This window comes from Oncorhynchus gorbuscha, linkage group LG19 (genome assembly GCF_021184085.1).
Source record: "Oncorhynchus gorbuscha isolate QuinsamMale2020 ecotype Even-year linkage group LG19, OgorEven_v1.0, whole genome shotgun sequence".
Taxonomy (NCBI): domain Eukaryota; kingdom Metazoa; phylum Chordata; class Actinopteri; order Salmoniformes; family Salmonidae; genus Oncorhynchus; species Oncorhynchus gorbuscha.
This window is the reverse complement of record NC_060191.1, coordinates 36,163,990-36,188,149: the sequence shown is the minus strand read 5'-3', so window position 1 is coordinate 36,188,149 and position 24,160 is coordinate 36,163,990. Positions and strand designations below refer to the sequence as shown.

General features: G+C 44.7%; 1 protein-coding gene across 3 annotated transcripts; it reads left to right on the top strand.

The window, feature by feature from the left end:
- Nucleotides 1–24,159, top strand: LOC124005006 (sodium channel subunit beta-4-like). 3 transcript variants are annotated; one of them, XM_046313833.1, is made up of 6 exons: nucleotides 1–802; nucleotides 16,706–16,869; nucleotides 17,064–17,283; nucleotides 18,079–18,208; nucleotides 18,588–18,654; nucleotides 18,871–24,159. In XM_046313833.1, the coding sequence occupies exons 1-5, from the start codon at nucleotides 709–711 to the stop codon at nucleotides 18,634–18,636; spliced, it is 657 nt and encodes a 218-aa protein (XP_046169789.1). In that variant the 5' UTR covers nucleotides 1–708; the 3' UTR covers nucleotides 18,637–18,654; nucleotides 18,871–24,159. The 3 variants fall into 3 exon arrangements, with proteins under 3 accessions (XP_046169789.1, XP_046169788.1, XP_046169787.1); XM_046313832.1 differs by having other exon boundaries at nucleotides 18,866–24,159; XM_046313831.1 differs by lacking the exon at nucleotides 18,588–18,654 and having other exon boundaries at nucleotides 2–802; nucleotides 18,866–24,159.
- Nucleotide 24,160: the final 1 nt, after the last annotated feature.

Here is a 24,160-nt window from a genome sequence, read left to right as displayed (position 1 = left end):
GGCTCCCCCTCCCCACTCATTCGTCCCTGTGCCGGCTAGGGAGACACATACTGCCTGCCTGCTGCCTGCAGCATTTGTGCCTGAGCTCCAGGCTCTGCTGTCCCCTCCGCTCCCTCCCCCCGCATGCAGCTCTCCATCAGAGGGAACGATGACATCCTCTCTCCCCTGACTGCCTCCGACTGCTCCACAGCTCTGCGGTGCAGACGCTCGCTCTCTCTGAGTGAGTTTTTTCCCTCCCCTCTGCCTGGTCTAGCTCTCAGGCTGTGGGATTCAGTGGATAATCAGTGTGTCGGCGAGCAAGAGTGAGGGACTGAAGCAAAGAGAGAGAGAGAAAGCCTGGATCAGGTGCAGCAGCCTTGACTTCGTCTGTCTCTTTCTGTCTGTTTTCTGCCTGGCACATACAGACGTGTAGACAGAACTCATAATTCAGCAATTATCCTTCCTTCACCCTCTTTCTCCTCCTCTGGGACTCATCGCAAAGAAGGAGAGAAGAGGAGGGAGACACTCATCGCAGGACTTTGCAGAGTGACAAGTATTTTTTATTTTATTTGCTCGCTCTGCGTCCTACTTTGCCCTACTCCTCCCCTCTATCCCACCCTGCTCGCGCCAGCCAACACACACCCGCACACCCAGAGTGCGTATCCAGGGGCAGACAGACAGATAAACAGACGGACGGACGGACAGATAAACAGACGGACGCAGTAGGATATGGAGTCCAGAGGAGGCGGCAGGTTCTCTATGTCCAGGTGTTTGAGCTCAGGAGACACCGTCCACGCCAGTGTTGTCGTCACACTCCTGCTCGGTGAGTCCAAGAGCTGACTTTATACTGCCATTTTTTCCTCTCCTCTCCTTTAACCCTCTCTCTCTCTCTAACTCTCTCTTGCTCTCTCTCTCTCTCTCTCTCTCTCTGCACCCGTCTTCCTCCATCTACCCCTGGGGTGCCAGCCAAATCACTACAGTTCCTGCCGAGCTTGCAGAATTGTGTCCGACGCCGGCAGACAGGGTTGCATACTTATTGCTTGTAAAAGCCATGGGGTTTATTTGGATACATGGCTCCTGCCTTTCTATATTGGGAGACTCTGAGTTGTGTGTTTTAGCCACGCCGGGGCAGCGAGTGCTGGTTCTTTGCTGTTTTACGGTTCACTAAGAGAGTGAGTGGAGGGCATCGATTTGAGCTATCCGTGCGTAGATTCTGAGTCATTAAGTAGATGCTGGTAACAATGGATCCTGTTTAGGGAAAGTGGAATTATGGACCTGCCAAGTCAATGAGTATGATCATGTCCAATATTGACATCTTTTGCCATGCTTTAGGGGGGGATGGAGAGAATGATCCATGGGACAAGACATATACATCTAGATGAGGCAGTGGGATGGAAGATGTCATGTGAGGAACACAGTTTAGTTGTCAAAAGACAGCCCTTTACACTGTCTTCCCATCAGAGGGTCTAGTGATGCAGATGCTACTGCACACTTCATTCTGCCACGCTGCATTTACACATGCCACTTAATCAGGGACATATTTAACTCATACAGCTGATGAGATGAATTGTATGGTGTTAATACAAGGGAGGGAAGTGTATCGGAATGTACGGAGGATTATCATGTTTTGTGTTTATCGATTTTGGGGAAAACATATTTAATATACAAATAAAAAGTCTGATAATGAGCAGGTCGGATCAATAACTACTCAAAATCACAGGATATGCGTGTATTATCATTCTCCACAGTCTTCTTCCTGCTATGCTATGTTTTGTACAGACTAGTGTGACCACTAAGAATGGTCCAATAACCACATGGTACCCTATATTTAAATATCTGGGTGATATCTGGGTGACAAATTGCTGTAATATATAGATTAGCTTTGTAGTAGAATACCTGACAGCCAGATATTGTATCATATTCCATATTGTTTTAACATATAGTGCTGTACAATGCACAATAACACAGTATAGTTACTCAAGCTTTAGACAAACGATGCCCTATGTATTGGAGAATCCACACATGATCACGTCAGTTTGCTATCGCTAATTGTTAGCCCGTACTGTAATATGGACACAATTATTCGTGGGATAACTTAAGACTCCTCAGCATCTTTTGAGGTGAGTGCCCTTTTGGTACCGACGCCAATCCAGCATCAAATAAGAACAAGATCACAAGATTACACAAAACATCTTAAAACATGTTTACGAGTCTAAATGAGCATACGATTCTAAAGAGGCCCGACACAGCAGAGAGCTACCGATAATAAATAGGCTTTTTTCAAATTTCTTTGAGATGGAATCTGACATGATATTAGATTAAGACATACCTGATAAGTAGCATATTTTGCCTGCGTGTATGACTCGGCCTGTTGTCTCTGGATTCTCTGCCAGGCGGCTCATCCTTGGCTCTGCGTCAAGGTGAAGTACAGGTATTTTTTTCTACAGCTGGGGGGCGAAGGGTTAATGTGCATGCCCATATATATCCCCCAAGCGTACAGTGGAGGGTTTAACCTCCAATAAAATGAGTGGGGTTCACATATCGACCAACCAGGCCTAAGACAAGCCAACACCCCCTCGAGACATCCATCAGAGACCCCGGAAGGATCTTTAATGTTGCTGGAGCGTTTGTGCGACCAAAATGTTCCCATATAAAGGCCCGGCAGTTATATCATTAGATCCTATGGTCGTTCTACATTAGCAGAGTTGAGAGTGTTAGACTACAGTATGAGAGATGTTAGCTGTGAGACTTGTACTTCACATCAGGTGATGGACAGAAGGTCAGGGAATTACGATGTTTTAGTTGCACATTAGGATGTAGCCAGGCAAACACCCAATATAAGGCTTAAAGATGCAATGTCAAACTTTGGTATAATTTCAGCCAGTAGTTTTGAAAGTGGTGCTCACGAGCCAAATGCGGTCCCCATTTTTTTGTATACTACGTCATCCAATTCTGTACAATGTTATCCCATTGGTACGATATGTTACTTGCTGCATTTTCAACAAAGAAAATATGCAATTTGTATGATATGTTACAAATTTGTTGTGCTTAAAGATGCAATATGTAACTTTTTGACTAACCTGACCAAATTTACATACAAATGCGAATTACAGTGGATATATCTGTCATTCTCATTGAAAGAAAGTCTGAGAAGTGATAGATCTGTTCTGTGTGCACTATTTCTATGCTCCTCGTTCTAAAGTTTCATAATTGAGTCTTTAACATTTGGTTTTGTACATCAGCTTCAAACAGCTGAAAATGAAATATTTTGGGGTTATTGAAAATATAGGTTACACCGGTTTAGATAGTACAATGATTCTCTACATTCTGAATTCTTATTCTGTTACGTAAACTGCAACCAGGAAATGGCAGAGTAATTTCTGCACCTTTACTAAGGGCTGTGCAGTCCTGATGAAAAACCAAGCCCCTTCTCGTCTGTTTGTGCTTGAAGTGAGTGAGCAGGCGTGAAATGGCCAACATTTGTTCTGGCATTATTCATCTATTTTTCCTGTAAGTCTAATGGAGGAAAACTACTTGTCGACACACAGGAACTCTCACCCTCAGCAAGACAAATGGGTAATCAACGTAGGGGAGAGTGGGCTAAGTTGAGACATCTTTACTATGTCAAGTAAATATAGTATTCTTTGTAACAAAGATATCTACATATATTTCAGGACGTTGTGTATCCCTGGAAATAATCAGAATTTATGTAAACATAACAGTTTTGAAAACATAGCTTGTCCAAAAAAAATGGTCTCTTGGCACAACTTACCCCGTGGAGTAAGTTGAGAATAGGGACAGGACAAGTTGAGCATAGGGACAGGACAAGTTGAGCATAGGGACAGGACAAGTTGAGCCGCCTTGGGGTAAGTGGGTGTTGGTGTCCTGTGACAGTGGGTGATGGTGCTGGTAGGTCAAAGTTGAATTCATGGAATGGAGGGATGGCATATTGTATATCTTAAATGTATGCCTACATTCATATACAGATCTCTCTGTTCAATATCACATACCCTTCCATTTATTGACCAGTTGTCTGGGACAGGGATGTTGTTTCAATGTGCATATTCGTAGGCAAGTAGACAAGGCTTCTAAGCCCATCTGACTGGGCACACACTGGATGAATCAACGTTGTTTCCATGTCATTTCAATGACATTAAGTTGAACCATCGTGGATTTCAGGACTGTGCTCAGTGGGATGAAACTGGTCTGCAAAATTCTTGATATGTTTAGCAAGCTCAGACTCTATGTTATCAGATGGGATGACGTATCGCTGCAGAATGCTGGTTAAGTGTGCCTTGAATTCTAAATAAATCCCTGACAGTGTCACCAGCAAAGCACTCCCACACCAATATATTTTGATTTGTTTTACACTCTTTAGGTTATTACATTATTCCATATGTGTTATTTCATAGTGTTGATGTCTTCGCTATTATTCTACAATGTAGAAAAACCCTTGAATGAGTAGGTGTGTCCAAACTTTTGACTGGTATTGGTGCATATTTTTTCATTTTTTTCAATGTACTTCTTCAGTGTCATTCAGTCTATTTTTTCATCTTGTGTTGCTGCTTCAAATGATTTCTTCCCTTCTCTTGTTTCCTTGGCTGTTCTCTCATGAACCTCAAGGGGGGCTAAACCACTACTTGTTTTACATGTGCATGCACAGGGCATGATGGTGTCTACTCTGTAACAATAAAACATGCATCTTGAGTTCATGTGCATGACACATTAAAAAAATACTATGCATATTATGCATAGAACTGACTAAATGTAATTATCATTTGTATGGGGTTTGTGGCCATTGGCTCAACTTGCCCCATGGCCATTAGCTCAAGCTGAGCACTTTCATGCTTTATTTCGGACCTCCTCTTGTAGCTTATACAGACCCCGACTAATGCATAAAACAATCTTAAAACAACCTACTTTGGTTAAGATACAGTACTCGCATCCTAAAACCTATGACACAGTGCACTGATTTGAGTTTGTGACAGACTGAAAAACAGCTTTTATCTCCAGGCCATCAGACTGGTACCACTCGGGACTCTACCCTGCACCTTAGAGACTCATTGAACACGGGTCTTTTTAATACTGTTTACAAACTGCTCTACCCACTTCATATGTATATACTGTAATCTGGTCAAGGCACATCCCATATAACTACTGCTGTGCACACCTTTTCTATTCATATACGGTCTATACATACCATCATATACATATATATTTATATTCTGGACTCTGGCATTGCTCATATTGATATTTCTTAATTAATCTATATATATATAACTTTGACCATTACCAAGGCATTGAACTGCTGGAGGTGTAGTGATGCTTTATCTCTGAAAGAGACATGTAAACTACCCCGGTGGATATCTGTTGGATATGTGCTGTTTAGCTAAAAATACAGATGATTTTAAGCCGTTTAAGTCATGTACACACACATGACATCCTATAAATACCCACGGTGTATAGTGTCATGACTTGACTTTAACAGTCATCTGTATATTTATATAATCAACAACTATGTTTCATTTTTACCTGATTAAAATTATCATGTAACAATTAACTATTCAGATTTGGGGCACCACGAGAGTGGTTCTTTAAATAGTTACCATCACCCGAATGAAACTCTAAAAGGTCTTTACTTATCAATCTACAGTCAACGTATTATGTTGTCAATCAACAGTCAACGTATTAATCATAACCTCGTATCACACCATCATTCGGAACAGTCATAACCTCCTTGCATTTGCAAAAAACCGAGCCTTACTATGATTCAGTACTACACAAATTGGTTTAAGAATGTATTTACTAGCTAATTAACATTTTCACAAAAACAAGAAAAGCATTCAAATAAAATAATTTACCTTTGAAGAACTTCAGATGTTTTCAATGAGGAGACTCTCAGTTAGATAGCAAATGTTCAGTTATTCCAAAAATATTATTTCTGTAGGACAAATCGCTCCGTTTTGTTCATCACGTTTGGATAAGAAAAAACCCCAAAATTAAGTCATTACAACGCAAACTTTTTTCCAAATTAACTCCATAATATCGACAGAAACATGGCAAATGTTGTTTAGAATCAATCCTCAAGGTGTTTTTCACATATCTATCAATGATAAATCATTCGTGGCAGTTGACTTTCTCCTCTGAAGAAAATGGAACGTGCATGGACCTGGAGATTACGCAATCATTTCGACGGAGTACACCGGGCGGACACCTGGTAAATGTAGTCCCTTATGGTCAATCTTCCAATGATATGCCTACAAATACGTCACAATGCTGCAGACACCTTGGGGAAACGACAGAAAGTGCAGGCTCATTCCTGGCGCATTCACAGCCATATAAGGAGACATTGGAACACAAGGCATTCAAAATCTGGACCATTTCCTGTATGAAATTTCATCTTGGTTTCGCCTGTGGCATTAGTTCTGTGGCACTCACAGACAATATCTTTGCAGTTTTGGAAACGTCAGAGTTTTTTCTTTCCAAAGCTGTCAATTACATGCATAGTCGAGCATCTTTTTGTGACAAAATATCTTGTTTAAAACGGGAACGTTTTTTATCCAAAAATGAAAAGAGCGCCCCATATCTCGAAGAAGTTAACAAAAAGCACTTTCATAATGGTTCATATTACATGTACAACGCATAGGATGGACACTTCGTAAACGTAGTGGGTATACTGTCCAAGTGACAGTATTTCCTTTGTATCATGTTTAATTCTCATGGACAGTCATGACAATTTATTTTATTTTTTTATTTTACCTTTATTTAACCAGGCAAGTCAGTTAAGAACAGATTCTTATTTTCAATGACGGCCTGGGAACAGTGGGTTAACTGCCTGTTCAGGGGCAGAACGACAGATTTGTACCTTGTCAGCTCGGGTGTTAGACTCCTGAGATAATACACAATACGCATGCCATGCCTTTGGAGGTCAAGACTTCGACCATGTTTGATGGTGTAGCATTTGACTTTAATGGTGAAGCATTTTATGAAACCTTTATTTGACTAGGCAAATCAGTTAAGAACAAATTCTTAATTACAATGACGACCTACCAAAAGGCAAAAGGCCTCCTGCGGGGACGGGGGATAACATGACAACACAGCATAGTAGTAACACAACATGACAACAACATGACAAAACACACATCACGACAAGAGAGACACCACAACACTACATAAAGAGAGCCCTAAGACAACAACATAGCATGGCAGCAACACATGACAACATTAATACTTTAATACTTTAAATTAAAATTATATAACACAGGGGGGTCCTTCTCTCTTCCTAGCTGAACCTGTCCTCTTAGCCACACTATAAATAAAGGGTATGGCCTTTTTCAGAGGTTATTTGGTATGGCTTGTGATGTTGGCTTGTTATGTTGTGAGCAGAGATGGCATTGGGAAGAAATCAATTTCCTGCAAATGCACCACAACACATCCCATTCATTGTGGATGTGATGGTAAAGCCATTAGGCATAGTATTATTTATCATGTATGACGTAACTCTGTATAGCCACGAATAGCATGTAGGGTATCACACAGAGCTGAAACAACCGGTGCGCAACAACATTCCCAGCCAGCAGCAGTGAATGTTAAACACTTAGCTCAGCAGAAGTAGACGAAGTGGCTGGGACCAAGGAGAGGAGATCATGTATTATTGTCAGAGTGTGAATGGGATTAGAGGGATGCCCCTGTCTCCCTCTGCATCTCCCTCTCCCTCTGGCTCGATTACCTGACCAACAGTCTGGTCTCAGAGACACCAGCACCGTACGTGTGGACACTAGTTGAGCTTTAGTTGACTCGTTGACCTTTTACCATGAACGTGTTTGTCTCCAGTAACAAAGTTCAACTTTGCCTTTTTAATGTCCAGACGGTCTTATTCTTCAAACGTGTGTGTGTGTGTGTGTGTGTGTGTGTGTGTGTGTGTGTGTGTGTGTGTGTGTGTGTGTGTGTGTGTGTGTGTGTGTGTGTGTGTGTGTGTGTGTGTGTGTGTGTGTGTGTGTGTGTGTGTGTGTGTGTGTGTGTGTGTGTGTGTGTGAGTGCAATGTGTACGTTAACACGTGTGTGTAGATTTGTGTTTGCATGTAAAGTGCTGCGGCACGTTAACACGTGTCACCGTGTGTGTTATGGATGGGGCACACTGTCCTGGTTATGAGCACACTGTCCTGGTTATGAGCACACTGTCCTGGTTATGAGCACACTGTCCTGGTTATGGATGGGGCACACTGTCCTGGTTATGAGCACACTGTCCTGGTTATGAGCACACTGTCCTGGTTATGAGCACACTGTCCTGGTTATAAGCACACTGCACACACTGTCCTGGTTATGGGCACACTGTCCTGGTTATGAGCACACTGTCCTGGTTATGAGCACACTGTCCTGGTTATGGGCACACTGTCCTGGTTATGGGCACACTGTCCTGGTTATGAGCACACTGTCCTGGTTATGAGCACACTGTCCTGGTTATGAGCACACTGTCCTGGTTATGAGCACACTGTCCTGGTTATGGGCACACTGTCCTGGTTATGAGCACACTGTCCTGGTTATGGGCACACTGTCCTGGTTATGAGCACACTGTCCTGGTTATGAGCACACTGTCCTGGTTATGAGCACACTGTCCTGGTTATGGGCACACTGTCCTGGTTATGAGCACACTGTCCTGGTTATGAGCACACTGTCCTGGTTATGAGCACACTGTCCTGGTTATGAGCACACTGTCCTGGTTATGGGCACACTGTCCTGGTTATGGGCACACTGTCCTGGTTATGGGCACACTGTCCTGGTTATGAGCACACTGTCCTGGTTATGAGCACACTGTCCTGGTTATGAGCACACTGTCCTGGTTATGAGCACACTGTCCTGGTTATGAGCACACTGTCCTGGTTATGAGCACACTGTCCTGGTTATGAGCACACTGTCCTGGTTATGAGCAGACTGTCCTGGTTATGAGCTCGTGACATCCTGTTGATCCACAGATTAGTCTGGACTGAGCCACAATCATGGGGAGGGCCGGCAGCACCAGCTGCCCTGGTGTTCATAACCATACTCGTCTTAAGCTGGTCTGTGCCCCTGCCAATACCAGCACCCACACCCCGGGCTGATGTCATTTCCTCTTCAGACACGCGCCACTCTTTCAGGCCGAATAGTTGTTACAGCCCGGCCAATACAGTAAGAATTCCCCCTTCCCCCACTCGCAGAAACAAATGTGCACACACACACACACACACACACACACACACACACACACACACACACACACACACACACACACACACACACACACACACACACACACACACACACACACCCAGAGTGAGAGCGAGAGACACGCAGTTTTGAATGTCATCAACCCTCACCCACATACAGATCTACTGATCTACTCCCCAGAGCTACATAACTCCACTGGCCACACACGGACACTCAGCACTCCTCCCCTGTGTGCAATTACCGCACCGTGCTGACGGCCTGTACATAGCAACGTGTTGTAATACTAACACCACGCACTGGCATTGTTTGCGACATTAATCTACATGGATTGTAACATGTAATGATCGACTCCTTGCTGTGGTCCGTGGTTGTAATGTTAGACTGACAGACTGCAGTGGCATTTGTTTTTGTATTGCACACCTGCTGAAGTGATGGTTTGAATTGCTGTACTAAAATCATAGGTGGTCGGGCCATTTAGATTTACCGGAGGTGTAATGGGGTGCGTACTGACGGCAGAGAAGTCAGGCGCAGGAGAGCGGAAACTGATTCACAACGGTGTCGTTTAATCAACATAAAACCACCGTCAACAGAACAATACATGAAATGGGTCAAACAAAACTCGGTAATCACCAGCATACCTGACCATACTACATGAAACAATTCCAAACAAGGACATGGGGGGGGGACAGAGGGTTAAATACACAACATGTAATTGATGGAATTGGAACCAGGTGTGATGGAAGACAAGACAAAACCACTGGAAGAACGAAAAGTGAATCGGCGATGGCTAGAAAGGCGGTGACGCCGAACGCCGCCCGAACAAGGAGAGGGATCAACTTCGGCGGAAGTCGTGACAGGAGGATTGTGTCTGTCGAGGTTATGAGGGAATGTTTGATGACATCATGAATTAAGGTACCTTGGGAGAATAGGTTTTTTTAGTAAAAATGAAAACTAGGACTGCGTCAAGCGTTTTGCTTGGATATTTCCTCAAATAAAAAACAGTCCAAATGAACCAGAAAGCAAGTTCCGTTTTTTATTTTGTACGAAATGTACGTTCTAGTAAATCGTCCAGAGATTTCCCATATAGGTTGCAAGGGAAATGAGTTATGGCTGTAAATTGAGAGCCTAAATACAGCACATGGAAAGTTTACACCAAAAGGTCCGCACTAAGGAGTTGATTGTTTTAATGAATTCCCATCCCCTGGATTGGAGGATGCTTGCTCTGGTACGTGGGTCTATTGTGAACTTGAATTCTTGTGTGTTCCTGTTTTCAAATAAGTTGAAAGGTCCCTCACACAGTCTGTAATAGTCCCCCTGCAATTGGAAACCATTTCAAAAGATAATGACTAAGGGCTGATGTGCTCAACAAAAACTTGTAGGAAAATGATCCGTCTTTGGCATCCCAGGCCATTATGCTCCGCTTTCAGTGTTTTAGCGTTACGTTAGACCACAGGTAAAGGTAGACAATAGTTCAACAACCGCCAAGACTCACATATACTGGGAAAAGAAGATGCCGTCTTTCAGAGAAATCCAAATTCTGTTCGTTTCTAATAGGGGTCCGTTATCATTATGTGGTGTTGCTGTTGAGGTGAGTCGTGTTCTCTTGAGAGGGTTGGAGGGTTCAGCTAAAATGACGGTGGTTACCTGTAGCATACGCGTGTTTCCATGTTTGTTCGTTTTTTTTCCCCCTCCGAAACAACCTTTCCTTGGCTTTCTCCAGTGTAGCTGAAGCAACGTTACTGAAGTGTCAAAGACCCCAGCCACCCCAGTCATAGACTGTTCTCTCCACCACCGCCTGGCAAACGGTACCGGAGTTCCAAGTCTCGATCAAAAAGGCTTCTCAACAGGAAGAGAAATTGAATGAGAGAAGGGTCAACTCAGTGAAGAGGTAGGAAATAGATGTATTTTACCGGCGCTTAGTTACATTAGGAGCTCCCATGTAAGAAGGGATGAGTTAAAGTTTGAGTGGAAATAGAGAGTCTTCCCCAATGTCTGACGCAGCCTGTAGAGACAAGTGGTGGCGGGCCTGTAATGAAGAGGAGAGAGAGACGAGAGGAGAGGGGAGAGCCAAGGGCAGATTCATTATTAACCAACTCTTGAGTTTTTAGTGCAATGAAGGGATGTACAGGGCAGGGGTGAGGAGAGGAGGAATAGTTAGCGAGAGATTCTGAGTGATGGTGGGACGGAGGTAAAAGAGGCAGGGACGGCGGAATGGTTTAGATGGGGAAGAGAGGGACAGGGACGGGGGAGAAAGACTACACAACTAAGAATGATAGAAGGTAGATAGCGAAGTAAATGGAGGGCTGTGTTCTTTCTGTTATTTGTTTTCTGTTCTTTCTGAAATGCATCACTCCAACGACCACTTCCTGGGTTCTGGTACAGGCAGTTCAGATGGGGATGTTTTGAAGAAGGCTGCCCTTTCTCTGTTCCCAACTCCCTTGGAATAGAAATTACAACAGCAGTTGGAATGGAGCATCTGACATGGAGTTCCAGGCCAGCAGTCACTTTACATTAGTGATCAATCCCCGGACGAGATGAAAATGGCAAAAGGATGAGATTAGGAATATAATCCAGCCTTGTCCCCACACAAACCACTGTCTCTGTCACTCATTTTAGGATCATAACTGATCTAACTTTAGCGACTGGTGTATCCCCTTGGTCATCGGATGTGTGTGTTTGTGTGTGTGTGTCTGTGTGTGTGTGTGGGGGGGAGGGGGGGGTTGAGGACAGCTGTTCTTGATTTAATCTGAGATTAGCATGAGATATCACAGCTGTGATGCATTAACAAGGGCCACTAAAGGAGTCAGGAGAGGACAGGGAGGCTGCCAGTTTGGGTTGCTAGTCTAGACAGATGTAGTTTAGAGGACAAACAAGTAAACACCTCACAGAGACGCAAACAGGTAGGTTTAAGAATTTAGGCACACACACACACACACACCCCACATGCTTAAAAATGTGCTCAGTCGTGAAATGAGCAGTGCGATAGACACAAGCTCTTAAACTACAAGGCAAATATCATGTATCAGGTGCGCAGAACCGTTCTTCATTCACTGGATATTACAGTGTTGTACAAAGGTAATGTAAAACTCTCAGACTACGGTAACAGCAGTGTCATCACAATTGTATGTTGACTGTGTCAACAGAATAAACAGTCTGCCGAGTCACAGCTAATCGACGAGGAGTCAAGCCTTCGCCGTAAACACACCGGTCCAACGGCAGCCTGTTTCTCTCTCTCTCTCTCTCGCTCCCTCTCTTAGAGGCAACGATTGTGTTGTGTGTGTCTGTGTGTGTGTGTGTTCGTCTGGGCATGTGTGACAAAGTGATTGGAGGTAATATATTTGCCGGGCGGCAGGCAGGCAGTCGAGGCCGGCGAGCAAAAGGGTGTTTCTTTAATTAAAACCACTGAGAGATTAGTTCTGTCCTGCCCTCCTGGGACCCACAACACACACACACACACACGTGACTGACCGGCCATGATGTCCCCAACCTAGCTGGCCCAGCACTGCTGGCATCATACAGCTTCGAGTGTCGGCCAAACCCTTTGCCTCAGAGCCCGTGAGCCCCCTTGGGCCAAAACCAACACCACCCCAAAACAGTTGCCTATAAATTGTGTAAAGATGAGGAGTGGATGAGCAGAGAGAGAGCAAGGGAGAAGGAGGCAGAGCGAGAAACAGAGTATTTTTGAGCCACTGCAGCATCACTCTGCTGCATTACAGAGAGAGCGTGAGCGAAATGGATGGAGGGAGGGATATATTGCGACGCTGAAGAGGGAAGTGTGCGTGCGTGCAAGGGTTTGTGTGTACCATATGCCTATGCCCGTGCATCCCTAGAAATGGGTAAGGGAGATAACCCGGGAAGGAAAAATTGAAATAATGCAAAATAGAGAGCTTGGATTGTTTTGCAGGTACCCCTCGCTCATTCTCCCTCTCTCAGTCAGTTCCCTCTCTTTGCTGAACTGTGATTGATGCTCGCGTCTGTCATTCTCAACACTGTCATTCTCAGCCACAGCGGCCCAGTAAAAAGAACAATCTGTCAAGATCTGACAGTGGATTGGGCGGGTATAAACTATATGCCAATAGCGCCAACTAGCCCCCTAGGTGGAATTCACACCATATTGATTACACAATGCAGATTACAGGGTTAGATTTCAGATGCAATATAAATATGACCGAGACTATTTGGACTGAAGTGGCTAGAGGTTAGGGACGAGGGACAAGGAGCTAGTGTCATGTCCGTTGCAAGGAGGAGACCAAGGCGCAGCGTGGTAAGCGTACATTCTTAATTTATTAAACAAATGCAACACTGAACAAACTACCAAAAGTGCCGCTATACAAAACGAGTGCTGACAGGCAACTACACATAGACAAGAACCCACGAAATACCCAAGGGAATATGGCTACCTAAATATGGTCCCCAATCAGAGACAATGATAAACAGCTGCCTCTGATTGGGAACCAATTCAGGCCACCATAGACATACAATAAACCTAGACTTACAAGAAACCCTAGATATACAAAACCCCTAGACAAAAAAAAACTTGCATACCCACCCTAGTCACAGATTGGTAACAGATAATTCTAACAGATAATTCTGTTCCAATTTCAGATTTGAAAAGCAGGGAAGTAGACCAATATGTTATACCCTCAATTGTTGTCTAAGTTGTTGGCAAAGTGGTCAATGTAGATGATTTGTGTCAAAAGTTGCATTGACAGTGAATTGAATGTCGAAAGTGATGTCACAATGGGGTCGTTAGAATGTTGAGGAAATCAATTCAATTCAAGGGCTTTATTGGCATGGGAAACATGTGTTAACATTGCCAAAGCAAGTGAGGTAGACAACATACAAAAATATCTTGGAAAGTGGACGGATGACAAAAAAAGACAAAAAGTTTCATAGTTTAAAAAGTATGAAATATATCAAGAAGTTGGATACAAGTGTAATGAATACTCAGGGAGACAAATGTGTAGATTTACACGCAGAGCGCGGCAGATGTTTATTAAGCCTTCGCAGAAGGCCGGAATCGTGGTCGCAGGCAATGGTCAAACACAGGCAGGCAGTCAAACACAAATATCTCACAACCATACATACAGACAAAAACGGAACTAAATAGGGAGCTGATGAGACCAGGTGAGAAACGAACACAGGTGAAATCAATGAACAAAAATGAAAGACAGGGTTTACCTTCCAGAACACAAAGAAACAGGGCTTCGTTCCAGAAAACAAAGGAAAAGAACAGGTTGACTAGGAAAAGAAAAGCAGAACCTTACAACAAGCAACACACTCCAGACCAGTCTGCATGTTTTAAAGTTTGAATGACACGTTCTAGCTTAGATGGCGTGAGAGGAGTAGCGTGCTAAAGAAAAAATGCTAAGAATAAGAAGTACCTTGAAGATTTTAAGTGGGACACTAAAAGAGTCCTTTCTACTGACTCTGAAAAACACTGCTCATCTGCGTGAACATGCCTTAGGCATGCTGCAATAAATTGCGATGTCCATACAGTGAGACGCTTCGAGTCATTTCTGCTAGCTGTCTGACCGACCAGAGTAACAACAATACACAGCCTTTTGCGTTTTTTCTCGTGGCGTTGCCAACCCACTAGCCTGGGTACCAGTCTGTTTCTTCTAACATTCCAGTCCTTGCGTCTCATATGCCATGTTTAGAGTGGAATGTTTACAGAAACAGACTGCTACTCAGGCTACCAACCCACCTGTCTATTGGCCGAAATTATTTTCATTGATTCATCATTTCAATTATTTTGGAAAGGGTAATGTTTTATTTAATTATCACTTTATGCTTATGGTAACGCAGGGGCTGGGCTGAGCTGAGCTGAGTTGAGGTAATTAGCTGATTGCATTGCTTGGTGCTCCTGATCTGATCTATTGCCGTGTTGTGCAAGGCTAGTGGGACTGCAGTACTATAGTCTTCAGTCATTTACCGTCCAGAAAACACTCACTCGTACCAGGGTTGGTAACAGGCCCACCCATACACTCGGCACACACACTCACTATTTCTTTCCCAGAATGTAATATTGAGATGGGATTCGAGAGGATTTAAAAATAGCCCCTGTGCAGTCCTCCCAGCGCTGACACCAAGCCGCGTGGTGAGAATACCACCGCCCGCCATGCTGCAGCGTGCTGCACTGCATGGCCCACAGGACCAGACAGAAAACAACCTGCCTCTTCTCTCTCTCTATCTTTCTCTCTTTCCTCCTCCACTCTCCCTCTTTGTCTCTCCCTCTCTCTCTCTCTCTCTCTCTCTCTCTCTCTCTCTCTCTCTCTCTCTCTCTCCCTCCTCCTGCTCACTCCCACACACACGCATTTCCTCTTTTCCTCTTTCACCTTCCGTCTCTCACTCGCTCTCCCATGAAAACATGTTTGAGTATGTTACTTGATTTGGATGCAGTAGAATGCAGAGGACTCAAATATTTTGGAGACCACACGGGTGCTTTGACTGGGGGAGGCATGATGACTTATCATGGGCACACACACAAACACACACTCAAACACACGCGCGCGCGCACACACACACACACACACACACACACACACACACACACACACACACACACACACACACACACACACACACACACACACACACAGTGTGTCATGTTAAGCAGGTCTATGTTGGCCTAGGTTGACCAGCCAGGTCACCCGTGATACAAGTCAGTATTTGACGTCCATCCATGTCTGAGGACGTCAGGTGATGGCATAGAAACCGACCACTAGGGGGCAACGGTGAGCGCTGTTCCCTTCAAGTAGGTTTCGGTTTTGCTAGAGCGTTGTGGGCGGAGATAACTGATGTACGCATCTGCCTCTTATTCCAAAGGTTGAGATCCAGCAATAAAAAGTTAGGCTTAAAACATTCCTTAACCCTTAACCCTTGACCATTAACCCTTCCTTAACCCTAAGCCTCATTCCTTAACCCTTGATTTCAGAGTTAATGCCTAAACTTCACCTTAAACAACTTCGAAATGTGACTTTTGTGGAACATCGGTGAATATATCATTCTGACGTGAGACTGTGAGAGCTTGTTGAGGTTGACTGCATGTGTGTGCTGTGCCCTAGTGCCAGCTCCTTGGGTAAGTGATGATAGTAACAACCATTTAACAGCCAGGCCTCTATAAAAATAGCCAGAGATAAGAGAACACGGTAATGCAAGCTACTGCTGCTGGTGAAAAACAAATGATGTCCTCACACTTTCCCTTCCTTGTTCTCTCTTTCTCTCTCTGTAGAGAATTTACATTTCTGTCTTCCAGTCTGCCACATCATTGGATCCCAAATTGTTTACTTACAAATCTAATCATATTCTCTCTCTCTCTCTCTCTCTCTCTCTCTCTCTCTCTCTCTCTCTCTCTCTCTCTCTCTCTCTCTCCCCTCTCTCTCTCTCTCTCTCTCTCTCTCTCTCTCTCTCTCTCTCTCTCTCTCTCTCTCTCTCTCTCTCTCTCTCTCTCTCTCTCTCTTTCTTTCTTTCTTTCTCATTCTCTCTCTTCTTCCTTCCCTTCCACCTCCGTCCTTTCCAGGGGTATGGTGTGCTTCAGCGCTGGAGGTTTCAGTGGGGAAGGTGCCCTTCATGGAGGCAATGAACGGCAGCACGGTGCTGTTACCATGCACCTACTCCAGCTGCATCGGCATCAAGAACCTCTACTTCAACTGGCAATACAACGACAACGGCACCTTCATGAAGGCATGACACTGACCTAGAGGGGTCATCTCCATCACTAACACCCCCTCAGTGAGCAACTTGACCTCCCGCTCATATCTCAACACCTCTCCCCCTCACCTCTGTTTTCCACCTCTTTCCCCCTCCCTCTCCCACCTCTTCTCCTCCTCTTCCTCCCCTTCTCCCCTCTCCCTCTCCCCCTCCCTATTCCTCTCCAGCTGTGTGAGGCAGTGATCCCCATAGAAGGTGTGGAACCACGGGTGCAGGTGTACCACGAGCGGATAGAGTTTGTGGGCAGCAGTAAGCACAACAACATCTCCATCCTGCTGTTCAACGTGACCTTCGAGGACGAGGGAGAGTACACCTGTTTCGCCCGGAATCCCAAGGAGAAGCATCGCAACCATAGCGCCATCTTCACCCTGTTCGTGGTGGATGAGTGTAAGGCACTTGCACCCTCCCTTGACTGCATACAACATACTCACTGATGACATGTTCATCATTTTGGTTTAGGCCACCCGGTCACCAGTCGTTTTGATGCCTTCAGGTGGAGGCAAATATCTGATTCCTTTGTCATGTGTCTAAGTTTCACATTGTATAATTAGGCAATGAGGCACGAGGGGGTGTGGTTTATGGCCGCGGCTAAGGGTTGTTCTTAGGCACGATGCGTCGTGGAGTGCCTGGACACAGCCCTTAGCCGTGGTATATTGGCCATATATCACAAACCCCTGAGGTGCCTTATTGCTGTTAGAAACTGGTTACCAACGTAATTAGAGCAGTAAAAATAAATGTTTTGTCATACCCGTGGCATACATACCACGGCTGTCGGGCTAATCAGCGTTCAGGACTGGAACTACACAGTTTATAATTAAGCAATAAGGCATGAGGAGGTGTGGTATATGGCCAATATACCACGGCTAAAGGCGGTTCTTCTGCACGACGCAACGCTCGAGCCACCCAGCATATAATGGCTCAAGAATACCCTGTTATCAGTTCCATGGTCAGGTGTTATGTTGCAGCATGATCTATGTATTGTTTTTATACATTTATAATGTTTACAGATTCACCTTTGACCTAATGTCAAAGATCTGCGTCAAGTTACTTCTTCATCTTCTCCTAGAAGGTACGCCTGGCTCTCATTATAGGGAAACAGCTGAGTGCTATTCTTATAGAACCCTCTCTTCCTCTCACCATCCCATTCCTCCCTCCCTTCCGCCCTCTCTCTTGTCTCCCCAGTGAAAGTGGTTGACAATACCGTAACCACCATCATTGTGTCTGTCGTGGGCGGGGTCATTGGCTTGATCGTCGTTGTCATGGTGACAAAGACTGTGGTGCTCCTCATCCTAAAAAAGTCTGCAGAGAAGAAGTAAGTGATGACAACTCAGTTGCATAAGTGATGACAACTCAGTTGCATAAGTGATGACAACTCAGTTGCATAAGTGATGACAACTCAGTTGCATAAGTGATGACAACTCAGTTGCATAAGTGATGACAACTCAGGTGTATAAGTGATGGCAGAGTATAAAGTTAGTATGTATTATGTGAGTGTGTGCAGCTGAAAAAAATAAATAATACATTTCAGATACAGAGATAGCGCACACAGGCTGGGAGCAGCACAGGAGCAGCCACAGAGTGGCGCCCGTTGAGCTGTTTGGGAGTTAACTGCCTTGCTCAAGGGCATCTGAGATATTAATGCCAGCAACCCTCTGGTTGCCAGCTCACCCCCTTCACATTTTTCCCGTCAGCGCTGGGATTCGAACCGACAGCTCTTCGGCTACCACCTCCCCCCTTTGAAACTGTCATGGAACATTGGTATGCATGCCTTTATCAACATTTCTTTACTTGCCTTTTGTTTTTCACACTGACTCTGACCTCTCCCCTCTCCTCTCTCTCTCTCTCTCTCTCTCTCTCTCTCTCTCTCTCTCTCTCTCTCTCTCTCTCTCTCTCTCTCTCTCTCTCTCTCTCCCTCCCTCTCTCTCTCCCCCTCTCTCTCCCCCCCCCCCTCTCTCTCTCTCTCTCTCAGTAAAGAGTGCCTTGTGAGCTCAGGACAGGACAACACAGACAATGAACTCAACGCAGCCAAAGCGGACAACAAAGCCACACCGAAGGCATGAAACATATACACCTGTGTATATGTACATACAGTATATGTCTGTACATGTACACATGCAAATGTATTGCACAGACATAGAAAGAAAGCTATTATCAATGGACTCTTTTATCTTTATCTAATGACACAAGTATAACATGAACCAATGTGAAATCATATGTCATATGTGCTCGAGATTTGGGGAACATGATAGGTGATCAGGGCTGGATCAGACACACTCCAATGACACACCTTATGTAATTATGTATTCAGATTGGGGTTTAATTGCAGGCATTTATCTGAATCAGCTCAAAGTCTATTTACTGTACAAGCATTTCTGGAATCAACATCGACGTCTCACCAGTTACTCATTCATGCTCACGACGTAAAAACGGCAGATTGACATTTATTGGGATGAATCTTGTCATGGGGGCAGAGCTGAGCATTTTCCGCTAGATTTAAGGTTACGATTTATATATAAGGTTATTAGTGTAATATCAGTGTAATTACGGTCAGGGTTAAGGTCAGGGTTAAACCAGAGGAGGCTGGTGGGAGGAGCTATAGGAGGACCGGCTCATTGTAATGGCTGGAATGGAATTGATGGGACGGATTAGAACGTGGTTTCCATATGTTTCATGTGTTTTGATACCTTTCCATTTATTCCATTCCAGTCAATACAACGAGCCCGTCCTCCTATAGCTCCTCCCACCAGCCTCCTCTGGTTAAAAAATCACATTTTAAGACTTTGTGGTTTGGCCAGAAGTGACCACCCTGCAGAACTGCCTCCAGGACAAGATTCATCCCAATGAATGCCAACCTGCATTAAAAACACAAACACACACAGTAACTCCCATACTGTCAAGTTTTACTAACTGCCATTTTGTATATCTATAACAGCTATATAATATATAATATATAATATTCTGACCATCTCTTCAGCTCTTTTGATTAAGAGCCATATTTAAGGTTGCCAATGGAGATTCTTTATACTCTCTGCAAACCTTTTACAGGGAGCAAACAGCTTCCCTCCTTTAACTATAAGGAACGTTTACAGTCCATTTTTGATGCAGAACAAATTTCATACAGTGTCAATTGTGCCTATTCCATAGGATACACAGTAACTGAAAGATGTATAGCACAATTCTCAACGATACAGTTACTGAGGTCAAGGCTCTTCATTAGATCTGCATACTGAACACAAATACTGTTCAGAAGCTACGGAAGGCAAAGCAGTGGCCTAGTCATGAGGACAGCGTCACTGCGGAGGAAAGGAGTGTGATAAAGGAGAAGAGGAAGAAGGGAGTCATTGGAGTGTTATGTTAGATCCAGCTCAGAAATGGTTTGAGTCATTTTTGCATTCGAGGAAGCACAGGTGCCTGTTTTCACTGCCCGCTCCCTTCGCTTTTCGGGAGCCTCAAAACCGCTGTGAAAAACACACCAGAAAACGTATAAATATATATGAAAATGAATTCAAGTTAATGATGCCGCTTCTAACAAATAACAAATGCATTTTTTTCGCATGTGAATGTTGCTTATATATATGAAACACGTCCATACCCCGGGAAAGACTGCTGTCTAGTGTGCTGTCATCACCTGGCCTGTATGTATAGTGAATCTGTAGGCTACTTCATTCACATACACTTCACCCCCATAGGACTAACATGCTAATGAGGCCATTGGCCTAATACAGGACAATGCCCCACGACTTCAACAGTGCAAAACATTGTATTGATGACTCCGATGCCAAATACCAAGCAGGCTCATCATCAATACCCCTTGACCTTGTGTCCCGTATTCAAATCACCATATGAACCAAAATCCCCACTACTAATGTGCATGATTCTTTTATGAATACCCACTGTTGTTGGTTGTTCCCCCAGAAATAGAGACAGCTGTGGGCGTCGGGATTTGAGCCAGGGACCGCAATGGCTCAAGTAGGCACAAAGATCCATTGTCCCTCAATCCAAGCATTCCCCTTAGGACTCTGTCCCCTCAAGAATGAATGTCATCTTGCCTCGTTAATGAAAATCATGCAATTCTCAGAGCGATAATAGTCCACGACAAAAACCAGGGCAAAGCCATAACATATCTGTCTGAATGCATTTATTTCCAACCTGTTTCGAAGGCAAATGTGTTATTAGTTTGTCCACATTTGGGTCAAATTCAGAGGTGCCACATGAAATGACGGCCACACCTCTATACATCCACGTGAGCATAAAGTACCATTGCGGTTGCAGAGCAAGGACTATATATGACTGTCCACTTCGTAGGGTTTACTCATCTGAGATGGAAATGTAAATAGGCCCCTCCATTTCCTCTCCACACCTTCTCCTCGCCCTGAGATCATACAATGGGCAGGGGTTTTAGGGAGAGGGTGGTGCTGTAGACCTAGGAGGGGCATGGTAGGCACTTTACTAACATGGGGTATCCTTATCGACGTCTGGACTGAGGTGGACGTGAGGAATAGAGAGAGGTGTGCTAGGAGACTTTGCAGGTAGGGTTGACGGTTGCGCCGGGTTGACTGTAACCAGACAACCGCCGAGACGGACAAGAGGTCTGTCCCGGCGTAATCCGTTCTCGAACCTCCCTCCTTCTATTCCCTCACCGCGTTGGGGTTGGCACCTTCGGAAAGGTCTTCCTCATCACCTGACCTGCAGTACCCTTTTCCCTTATGTTACCACAAGGGGCCCCGGTGACGTGGAGAGCCAGGGCACGCTGTCAGGCAGAGCACTGCCGTACCCATATCCCATGGTTGTGATTTTAATCCTATAGGACGAGTTGATGGATGCACTAGTGGCACTGGACTTACGTTTGCCAAGTAATGTCGTAGCTTTAGAGAGGCAGCAGACGGGATAGAGCAACGACATTTCCGCGGGTCCTTGCAGAATCACGTATCACCTTGTTCACCATTTACCCGCCACCGTGGTTTCCATATTTCACTCGTACTTACCTATGTTTAATGGGCGGAGCGAGGTTGACAACTTGAATTTGCTACTGTGGTTCGCGAAACAGCTCGCGAATCCGCTCATGGATCTAGGATTTTGGGTAAGGTGGTGCGCTGTCTGTTCTATGCACGGATGTACCAACTGTTTGTGATTATGTGGTCCATGGTGGCTCTTCTGTCCATTGTGGTACCCCGTAGAAAACCAGAAACACGCAGAGTCGTGCGCACACACACACACACACACACACACACACACACACACACACACACACACACACACACACACACACACACACACACACACACACACACACACACACACACACACACACACACACACACACACACACACACACACACACACACACACACACACACACACACACACACACACAATATTGGTTCCATGTGAAGTCAGTGAACCGTTACTCCTTTGACATTGGAGGAAAAGCACCAAAGCCTGCCTCTTGGGAGAAAAGCAATACTGTTCAGTTGATCCTTGTCTGTCAGTGTCTTTGTATTATCAAGCCTCTGTTGGTGTATTCAGAAGGATCGTGTCGATGAAGAACAACGATCCATAAGGCTAGTTACTGCGTTTGTATCTGGTTTTTAGCAGATTCATTTTCCCTTCTGTAACTTCAATCAGATCTGAGAATGTCCAAAAGAATACCATCGGTATTTCATGTCTTGTGTGTTACTGAGTACGGAGTTATCGTTCACTGTTTCAGTATCTCTAGAAGAACACCGTCTGTTCAAGCCACAAGCTCTGAGCTCGACTGTGCGTGCCTGAGCTGCGGGGCGCAGCAGTGAGCATGCCCAGTGTAGTGCTGCTCTAGAGGCAGTCGCATAGCCGCAGCGATGCATTGTGGATCGCATGTTATGGATGGACTAAAAGCTGCGATCAGCTCAAGTCTGCATCGAACCGTGGCAGATCCGCACGACTCACCCTGAGAGCCAACGTCTCAGGCAGCACAGACTAACAGCATGGCTGGTAGTATTACGAGTACTGTTATTGCACAGTCTTATTAAGCCCCATTTGATACACTCTCATCAAACTTGCACAACCTTGAAATTCAACAAATGACGTTATGTGAATGTTCTGCAGCTCAAAGAAAGAACACTCCACGTTTCTAACAAAGCATTGTAGATTACATTGCCACAGGGTATATTTATCCAATATAAAGATCGACAATGGCAGTCAGGGGACAGAAATAGATATATATCCACCCAGTCCTAACATTGTCTGCTTCGTATATAGTAGATGTAATAATCGTCTGATTTGATACTAATATGGGTCTCCTGCGGCCCACTGCCGGAGCGACTCCTACTCACACTGCCAGGCCAAGAGTTTGTGAAGTCTGCTCTCTGCTTCCCACATTCCAGTGCAGAGAACACCCACTGTTCCAACCTGCAGTATACTGTACAGAACAGTACAGGTCCCCTGGCCAAACTGCATTCTAAAAATCCTTTTCTATAGGCTCAGTTGTGCGCTGTTTTAGCCCACCAAGGCCAAGTGAAACAAACAAGCCAAAAAAAGAAGTATATATTTGAATCCTTATTACAATGGGTGTGCATGTGCATTTTGTAGCCAACTCAAGCTACCCACTGCACAGTTTACTCTATATTTAAATAGATGTGACTTTTACTCTGAGCTCACAGGTAGCCAGGTTACTGCTTGTTAGAATCACATCACACACCTATAGGTGTACACCATTTTTACCCATCATCCTCTACTCCAAGGAGCTGTCCAGGGTTCTGAGGAGGGGCTGTTTTCACTCCCTCACTGGCCTCACCTCACAGTGTTTACTGCCTGTGGGTAGTAGTCGCCACACGGCCAGGCTCGAATGGACTCAAGTGGCAATATCATCCTAACTGATGACTAAGTGCACTACATTTGCTATTTGTTGTTGGGGTTTAACGAGTGCAGTATTTCCATGATGTCTTGCTTCATTGTAACGACCACTGTAATGCCCAAGCTGAGTATGAGGGCTATAATGTGGCTCGTGCTGAAGAAAACAGCTCGCCCTCTTACCCACCAAAACATACTCACCCACTTACTGTGAGGCAGTCCATGACTGACCCAACTCAACTCCCTCGGTCTCCAACAAGACGCTTCGTTGAACTATAAAGTGAATGTGCAACTCCCCTTAATATGTCTCTGTAGTAATGTCCCACATACTCCCCTCTCATAACTATGCACCTCAATCGTTTTTTTTCTCTCTGGATTGTAGAAAACAAGTACATATATATATATATATATGAAATAAAGGTTTGCATAAAAGGAG